This window comes from Notothenia rossii (genome assembly GCF_949606895.1).
Source record: "Notothenia rossii genome assembly, chromosome: 3".
In the NCBI taxonomy this organism is placed as follows: Eukaryota; Metazoa; Chordata; class Actinopteri; order Perciformes; family Nototheniidae; genus Notothenia; species Notothenia rossii.
This window is the reverse complement of record NC_136901.1, coordinates 10,556,540-10,566,273: the sequence shown is the minus strand read 5'-3', so window position 1 is coordinate 10,566,273 and position 9,734 is coordinate 10,556,540. Positions and strand designations below refer to the sequence as shown.

The following is a 9,734-nucleotide window of genomic DNA, read 5'->3' as shown; positions in this document are numbered from 1 at the left end:
GTGGGCGATGGGTTACAGAGTGCTTACTCTTGCACAAAATCTTGTTCTTAACCAATAATAAAGAGCATTTTGCTCTAAAGTATTTTATTTCACAAATAGGGTTTAATTATTAGAGCCGAGGTATTCACTTGTTTAAATAAATGGCAAACCCTATTGGGAGTACTACTACATGTCAATGAAAGCTAAGATTGCAGTATATTAATTGAAAACAGGTACCTCATCACTTACTTTGAAAATGTATTCATGAGGCATTTAGGAGAAACAAAGCCCAGGACACCACAGGCAGCTACCTGCACCCTGGAGGCTATGGTAATGAAGGTTATAACATATCAACGCGTCCCAAGACACAATGGTGACATTTCTGAAAACAGCAAAACATGGCCGCTTCTTTGTCGGAGGGCCTTGAGCTGGACCCGTTTTAACGTCCCCCCCATGGTGACGCTCTGCCAGCTGAAGCAAGCAGAAGAGCTTGAGCAAATTCAAAACAATATTTCAGTCAATACGGTTCATTATTTTAAAAAGGATTTATAATATTTATTAGAGTTTTGTAGACAAACACAAAAGCATAAAAGGCACAGATCAAGACAAGGCAAACGGCGTAATAATCCCAATGTTTTGGCCTACACACGTTTTACAGACAGTTCAGTTGACTCGACAGAAAAAGTCATTAAAAGTCACATCATTTTGGTTCTTCTTAATAAATAAATAAATGCTACATCTTGTCTTTGAGATGTTGTTACGGGTTGTATAATCTTACATTTGATATCTCTGATGTGGATGAATAAAATGGATTCATCTATAAAGACAGAAAAGTTAAGAGGATGAAAGCAGCTTTCTTTTTAAGACAGTACATTAATACTTCCAAACATTGAACACACATTGAACCCCTCCATTTGTTAAAAAAACGAAAAGCTTTTTTCCTTTATTTTTATTAAAAACTGCTCGGCTAAAGATTAAAAGGCTAAGCGATTAATTAGCTTCCCATTGCAATACTCCATATTGCTATTTAACTTTAAAAATGTAATGTAGTTGTTGCCTTTAGGACCTTTACAGTATCCTATTAATTAAAAAACGAATCACATGCGGCTGTAATCGCTCATGGAACACAGCAATCTGATTTAAAAGGCTAGCTATGCAGGGATTTATACCCAGTGTGCATCACCAGCGGACTTTTTAAGCCAAGTAGTCAGTGTCATTCAGCAGATACCCTGCTTTTATTGAATCAGTCAACCATGATTCTCTTACGATCTTAAACTTCTTCCTAAAGCAGCGCCTCAGATTCCTTAAGTGCAGAAGTCTGGTTTCCTCTGAGATAATGACATGAGAGACTCCTTCCTCCAACTTCTGCACCACCTTACCTCCATGGTAGCGAAACTCCAGCGCCCTGATGTCCAAACAGGAAGCTTTTATGGCGGTTCCAGGTTCTCCAATGTCGGTGAATCTGTCCATGTAGACCTCAAATGGCCTGAACATGCTGGTGGGAATGTCCTCCCAGCTGTAGCGCTGCTCCACCTGGCTGATGTTCACCGCCGCCGCCGTGTCCTCGTTGCTGATTCGTGCAAACACCTCCCGCAGCTGCTGCTCGTCCGTGTCCACGAAGTAGCTGTCGCCATAGCTGTCGTACTCCTTGGCGAAATGCTCCCTGGTGGAGGGCGACATGTGGATCATGTGCCGCGGTTGCCATGGGACCACTTCCTTCTGGTCCAGGCACTCCAGCAGCCAGGCGGCCCACACAACGTCATGCTGGTCGGACAAAACCAGGTTCTTCACGCGCATGTTCTCCACGCCGGCAACCACGCAGTAGGTGTCCCGTCCTGGGTTTTGAACCACGATACCACCACACCTAATGAGGAGATGAAGACAATAATGAGTTCATTGATTATTAAGGCTATTTTAAAGTGTGACAATAAGACTTTAGAGACGTAGCAACACCAAATCACATCACATAAGACACATCAAATGCACCATTGCAGTTAGGGGTTCTGCTTCTACAACCTTAATTGGTGTGGTACAATCAGTATTTTGTGGTGGCTAACGTTAGATAATATTAGCTTACATAAGATATATATTGCTGTTTAACATTTCTAAGCCACATGGTTGACTTTAACTATAACAAAAGGCTTTCTCTACCTGGCCACGCCCTTTTCCAGCTCCGCTTTGGGGTTCTGTTCAGTGCCATTCAGGATACAGAACTCGACATCTTCAAACATATCCGTCTCCTTGGTAACCCCGGAGAGGTCCTGGTGCTTGAAGTGGTCGATGATCCCGACCACCTTCTTGGGTTTGACCAGTGGCTTGCGCTTCTTCTTCTGCGGTTCGTTGCCATCGATGTAGAGGTGCCGCGAAGCTAGTTTCCCAGAGGCCTTCCCGCGGAACTGGTCCAGCTCTGCGAGTGTCATGCACTGGTGCCACTCCTTGTCCTCGCGGATCTTCTCGATCCTGGGGAAGCGCAGGGTGCAGTTGGTTTTATACATGTCGCTGCCCACTATTTCCGCCGCCCTCACCTGGAGGATGACCGAGTTGCAGGGCTCGATGTAGACTTCTGGTTTCTCGGTTCCGCACAAGATGGATGCTGGCGGGTCGTTTTTCCGGTAGACTTTCCAATGCTTGGCTAGCTTTAAACCGAGGTCGTACAACTCCTTCATGGTGTAGCCAGAGCCGATGCGGCAGAAAGAGTGGAAAACTGAGGGTTTCTCGCCAGGCTTTGGAGCTTCTGCGACGGCAGCTAAGAAATGGGACATCATACCGCCCCGTTTTCCTTTCCCCCAGTATCCGCCAACAATCAGCAGGTCAAGCTCATCCATCAAGCCATCCACATATTCTGGCTTTATTTTCAGCCATCCCTCTCCTCGCTTGTCAGGTTTGTAGATGGACAAAGGATCCTTCACCATGATCCCCTCTTCTCTGCTGTCAATGGCGTCATTGAGGGCGTTCACCACGTCCTGCATGGTTCTGGCATCGGCCTTTGGTACCAGATGTATCCTCCCCTTGACTGGAGTGAAAACGGTTTGAAGGGTCTCGTGGCGCTTCTTTAGTGTTTCCTTGCCAAGCTTCTGGTCATTGACTAACAGCACGTCAAACACACAGAAGCACGTCTGTAGCTCAGAGTCGTCCATTAGCTTCTTGATGTCGAATTTGCTCCCTTTCTGGATGAAGATGTCCGTGGTCGGGTTGTACGCCATCATCTCCCCGTCGAGGATGCAGTTTACGACGTGGCTTTTGAAAACGTTGTGGATGTAAGGCGTCAGCGAGCCTTCCAGTGGAGATGCGCCAAACTGCTGGGTGTACTCAAAAGCGTTTCGACTGAAGTACTTGTACACGTCGCCGTCTTTGTGAAGCTGTATCCGCTCTCCATCCAGTTTAGTTTGAATGAAAAATGGGCTGTTTCCCATCTGTTTCTCCACATTGCGGATGTTCGCCACACCCGCCAACATAGGCTTGAATGCGGAGAAGAGTCCGATAGAGACATCGCTTAAAGACGTGGAGGGGTTGTGGAGCTGCTGACAGACTTTGTTTAAGTCCGTGTTGACATTATAGAGCTCGCTAGCATCCGGGTGGAAGACTTGAAGAACAGTTTCTTTGCTGATCCCGAGCTTCATGTCTTTCAGAATCATTCTGATGAGCCACTTCTGCTCGAGAGCCGAGCTCTGGGTGATGATGTGCAGCAGATTCTTTTTCACAAGACCTTTCTGCTTGCTAGCGTTGTTGATTGCTACCGAATCCAGAAAGTCGTTTACTTCTTTGATGCTTAGATTTCCTTGGCTGGTGCAGCGTTTCTTCAGCACAAAGTACGCCATGCCAGCAAAGTCTCCAGCTTCTCCTTGGGATGCAGTCGGAGCACGGTAGTTCAAAAGTTTATTGGCTTCTGGGCCATTCTTTGGGAGGCCTAAGACGTCGATATAAAGTTTAGCCAACATGCTCTCTTTGATGCCGTAAGCCATGCGCTCTCGTTCAAAGGAAGGGACTATGAGGCGCATAGCTGAGTAGAAAGAGTCTGTTGTTTTGGGGTTGTCTTTGTGGAGGGCAGAATGAAACTTCCTCCATGACTCAATGAAATCCCCAAGGGTCTTGGATTTCTCTGGGCGGAGTTTAGTCTTCTGGATTTTCTCTAAGGTGGAGCAAAGATGAATGAAAGGAACTTGAGCAGCGACAGAGGGCTGAGCAGCTGCATCACTTGTAGAAGATCCCTCCATGGTGGAATCTGTAACATATTAAAAAAAAATGTGATTACCAATCCACTTTGTAGGTTGTTAATAGTTCTTTTTTTTCAATAAATACAGATGGGCATTTCACTTGGATAAACTAAAGTATTTATCTTCTAATTGAGAAAAAAATCTGTATTTTAAATCAATAATGGAAAAATGTTTTAGTGGCATGTCTATTATTATTATCTAAATAAATGTGAAGAATGAAAATATTTGAGGTTAACACTTACCATATTTTTTGCATTTTATTTCAATATTTAAATATGAGCAATTGGTTAAACAATTGCATTTTCATAAATAACCTATATCGTGTGGAGGTGAAGGAGATGTTTTTGATTTCCACAATAAAACTGCACTTTGATAATGAATACAGGCTTAGTATAACGTAAGCATATAAACAACAAGTAATTTGCACTAAACATTTACAGTTCTCTTACAGAAGAAGCTAGTCAAAATTACAAATCTGTGGTTTCACTTATTTTTCATTTTTTGCTAAACAAGTTGTCGTATTGGGTGAAAGAAAATGGACTGCCTGCATCTCCTATTTGAATAAATGAACAATACAACACTGGAATCAATGGAAAATAAATAAATCTACAAACCACGTGAAATAATTATGTTACCAAAGTCACATCATTCTTACAATTGCACTTACTACGTAGTTGCAGATCGTTGATCCTCAGAGAACAAGCTTCAACATGTTGTGACATGTATCCAAACAGCAAGAGCTCTTTTATTCGGAAAAGCAGCAGGCAGAGTTAAACGAAGAAAGTGAACGCATCAGAAAGCATTACATTGAATAAGACGTTTAACATAAAAAGCTGTTCGTAATGGTTATTTGCTTCTGGGCGTATGTTTGAATGTATTATATTCACACTTCCTGCTTTCAAACCGTTTCAAACTGCCAGCTAGTTCATTTTTCAAAATAAAAGTCTTTGTTGTTACAAGACGTCTGCGGTGTATGGTGTCGTGTTTCCATATAAGTTACGGAAACTTGCCGACAAAATAAAGCAAGATTCATAAATAATTGCGAGTTCTTAATGGCAGCATTATGTGATATGCCTTAACATGCAGCTAAAAGTAAATACATTAAATGTTAGCCCTGCTTCATTTTGAATAAAGTGTTTTTCTATATCTTAATATGAGGAGCAGAAACGATACATAACATTTAACAATAATGAAATATATGAGTTTTAAGTGTTACCTTGCTCGATTTATCTTGCAAAGAAGAAGCATACGACGTGAGCTAGATGTTGACCACTTCCTGGTTCTCAACGTAGGTACGTGCAGCTAAAACGGCCCCCTAGAAACAAGACCGGAATATGTGTTGCCTCCTCGCAAGGTGCTTTTGTGATTCGAAATATTTATTTACTTAATTTTAGTCTTGTAAATCTCACATTTTACCCATGCTTAATCATTTATAATAAATGCCATATTATATGTCATACAATTATAATGAATTTATTCTCTGTTGTGCATATCTTGTTAATATATTACAAATAATATGTATTTATTTATGTTATATTACTGTATCAAAAAGTGATTTTCTGTCAGATTAAAACACAATCTCGAAAAACGTGTACATTCTTTATTGACAGTCTTTGCCATGGTAAATTCCCAGCAGATATAGTACTGTTGTTCCACTTTGTACCAGCAGAGTGCGGTATTGAGCTGCTATGGGAGCTTGTTTACCATCACGGCTCTGGATCCAGTCAGCCAGGGCTAATGGTGTAGTAAAAACATCGGAATCTCTATGGTCGGAATGCATACTTGCATACCACAAGAAGGCGTTTGTCTTCATTACAATTCTTAGGAAGACATATTTGGATCTGAGTGCTCTGGTAGCAGGTAGTTGTATAAACACTTAACCCTTGTCCTTAAATCGGTAGATTTTTAAAAATATGTTAATGCAGTGACATGACACATATTCTATCATGGGTCTACGTTTGTTAGTAGTGATATTTGGCCTGAACATTGTAGTATGTGTTGTTATTGTCCTTACATGTAATAGATTCCGTCATTAAAGGCTGCACAAACCTATTTCAAGCCTGAAAAAACAAGAAAAAAGGTCTTATCTGAAGGTTCAAAGCCTTTGAATGCACACACCCTTCGTATAACGTGATTGTATTGTGTGTATGTGTGTTGCCTGCTCATGTTGGATAACAGCTTCACGACTTTTAACCCCGTGATTTCTTCCCATCATGAACTTGTTTTGACAGCCAAAGCATTTGGTGGTTTCTGGGTTAATGCTTGCCAAGTACGAGCCATTACCTGTGAAGAAATTCAAAATCATGCCAGTGATGTCTTGTTCCCAATAAAAGTATCTGCGGTTTGCACTTCATGAGCAATTTATCTGCAGTTGAATCATTTATGTGGATGACAGCTTCAGTGTGTTCGAGCAAAACAGAGAATCCAGAGGCAAACTGTTCAGTTATTGACCCTGACCTTTACGTGTTTATGTGTGTGTGTGTGTGTGTGTGTGTGTGTGGGTGGGGGTCTGTGTGTTTGTTAGGGGATATTTCACTGCAGAAATTAATAAAGCATGTCAATGGAATGTACTTGAATTCCAAAACGGACAAACATAAATAAAAAACATATTTCATTACATGCGGTAAAAGTAAAAAATCCAAGAAAAGTAAAGGATCTAAATACTTCTGTCAACCCTGAGTTGTACACAACTTGAAAAAGTAAAGCTCCACATGTTTTTATTTATTTCAACTTTAGTTAGTGATTCCTCTGTAAGACTGAAATACCTTCAGCCTAGTGGAAGGAAGTCCCTCACAACCCAAATTTGGTGTTGTTTCCTGCGTCCGACAGGGGGCAATGTGTGTCTGTGCAAGAGGAGTTCCTGAGTCAGTTTCGTTTACCTGTCTGTGCTGCAGTGGAGGATCCTGGGATATGATGTGTGTGTGGAGGGAGGAGGTCCATTTAGAGCTACTATATGCTCCAGTAGTGAACCCACTGTGTGTTTACTTCACCATGCAGTGAAGAGCTTATGGTGTAAGTACAGTATGTGCATTCATCGGTGCTGATGTGGGAGTGATGGTGGCGTGCAGGCTGCAGCATAACCCCCCCCCCACACACACACACACTCTGCAGTAAACGACCTGTCATGCAGCATGCAGCGTTACATAAGCCCTGCTGGATGTGCTTCTGCACTGCAACTAACAGCGAGCTACAAGACAGTAAACAACTGACGTCACTGCTTCCGTGGCATTCATCAGAGAGCACAGGGACTAAGGGGAGTAGGAGCAAGAGGAAGGGAGGGGGGGCAGTTGTAGTGTGCTGGTGTAGGACTGAGTGAGATTTGGGCATGGAGGCACAGAGGGAAAGGGAGAGAAACAGAGCTAAAATCCCACCTCGACATGGCCAATGATTAAGCAGTGCGTCAGCCTCCTCACTGAGGGACTTGTTGGTGATGTGTGGCTGCACAGACTTTCATAAACACTTCCTGTCTCCTGCTGCTCGCTGACACATTGATAAATATGTTTGCCAAAAGGCTTCCCATTGATTATTTACACTGGTTGTACAGTTCATAAAAGATGCGCTTAAACTATTATAAACTATTCTCTGGAGGTAGCCTTTTAAAAACTACATCCACACTTATACACTTTTGTTTTGAAACGCATACATTTGTTGCGATGAGATTTTGTTTTCAGTACAGTATGTTCCCGTCCGTACTGTGCGTAATATGTGATCCCAGCAGTTGTTTTATGAACAGAGTGAAAAAAACAACAACCTCTGCGCTCATGCCAAAGCCGCTTCTGATGCCCCGCCGCCTCAAGGCACCATTGAACTCCTCACCACATAATCTTACACAAATGTCAGGAGAAATGACGACAGGGAAAGACGGTTCACCTCAATTGTAGAGCACAAAATGTTTTTCCGGGCAAACAAGACAGCACCCAGTGACCTTCGACTAAAATAAAATAGGTTTCACACAGAAATACCCTTCCAAACTGTGATGCACCGTCTTTTTTAACCTGTTTAATAATTGTCCCTTTACTCAATGTCATAACATGCTGTGTCATAATCGTTCTGTTTTTACATTTCCAATAAAACCCCTGTGTTTTCATCAGTCTGACTGGACAGCTAGATGCCCTATGCAGTAGTGTTGTTTGCTTACGTCATGTGGCATAATAGCAGCGGGGTCAGAAGGTCACACAGCAGCCTTTCAGTGAGGACTCAGCCTCAGTTTGGGTTAAAGCATGAGATAACACACCACGCTGCATTTAAGAGAGACAGATGGTTACACAAAGAAGGTCAGAGTTAGATTATGTGCATCCAAGAAAAAAACTGCAGCTGCAGTTTGATGTTAGTGTTGATCTTTGCTGACCAGATGGATATTTTACAAGACATGTATACATAGAAATAGTCTGCTAAATTGTAACCATGTGATCCTGTTAATGTTTGTTATTATATCCATACCAACTGTAGTTCAGAAATCAGTAAATAAGTTCCAATCAGTATATGAATGTGGAGCCTTATAATAGCTGGATATTGTGGTATTGTTGTTGAAAATCAATAATATTGTTGTAAAAGAAAGTTCTAATCTACAGATACCCAGGTGTCATTGGGACTAATTAAGCCATGGACAACCTTGAGCTCTGTTGTTGTTTCCATTATCAGCAGGGTGGATTTGTTTGTGAAGGGAGGTGATGGCTTAATGGCATACACTCTCACACACTTCTTACCATTGACACCTAAGCCGCTGTTGGATTTAAGTGCTCCATGTGACACCACTGATGCTCACGCCATTATGATTTACTACTTTAAACCCTGGACTGGCACTTCAGGTTATGCATTCCCCTCTCACATATCAAAAAGGAAATGTGTAGATTATGATGGGAACTATATTTCATCTTGAGCTCCGGGATATGGTGTGCCTCAGGGCTCCATTCTTGAGCCTCGTATTTTTTCCTTCTCTATGCTTCATTAGGTTCTCATTCTTCACAGCCTAGCTTAAAAATATGTTTGAAGCTGTGACAGCTGATTTATGAATCACTGTTAAGAGTATGTCCCTCAGTTCATTCATTGTCAATTACCAAACAGACCCACCTGTCTTCTAAATATACATGGAGTGCTACTGTATGTACTGCTATTCAAATTATCTTAAGAATTAGTTTGACTGGATGATCCTGAGAAATATACTCAGTCCACTTTGTTTGTATTTTTTTTCATTAAGTCTGCAAGAGTAGATTCTTTGTCTCACACAAATAAGGATCTTTAAGGGAAAAGTGTTGTTGTTCAAGGTTGCATTTCTAGAATAGGTCACATGGACATTGAGTGCAGGCTGAGTGCAATTACAATGTCTATATTAAATGTCCCCTGTTTTCTATAAAGGCTCCCTTTGCAGCGTTGGCATTTATTGTCAAGCTTTTTCTGCCAGTAAGGTTGCGTTATTGATCACACTGTGTGTTGACGATTGTGACTGTAATTGTTATCCATTACAGTGTCCTTATCCAAGTGTTTTCAATGAAACCCGATGAATGATTGAGCTCTCGGAGCGATAACTTCTGGAGTCACCTC

At 41.8% G+C, this 9,734-nt stretch overlaps 1 protein-coding gene across 2 annotated transcripts; it reads right to left on the bottom strand.

Annotated features, from left to right (window-relative positions):
* Window positions 1-513: 513 nt before the first annotated feature.
* Window positions 514-5,519, bottom strand: lig4 (ligase IV, DNA, ATP-dependent). 2 transcript variants are annotated; one of them, XM_079668733.1, is made up of 4 exons: window positions 5,411-5,519; window positions 4,849-4,944; window positions 2,131-4,201; window positions 514-1,843 (listed from the first exon to the last, which is right to left on the bottom strand). In XM_079668733.1, exons 1-4 carry the CDS (start codon window positions 5,439-5,441, stop codon window positions 1,174-1,176), a joined length of 2,868 nt encoding a protein of 955 aa, XP_079524859.1. In that variant the 5' UTR covers window positions 5,442-5,519; the 3' UTR covers window positions 514-1,173. The 2 variants fall into 2 exon arrangements, with proteins under 2 accessions (XP_079524859.1, XP_079524860.1); XM_079668734.1 differs by having other exon boundaries at window positions 4,861-4,944.
* Window positions 5,520-9,734: the final 4,215 nt, after the last annotated feature.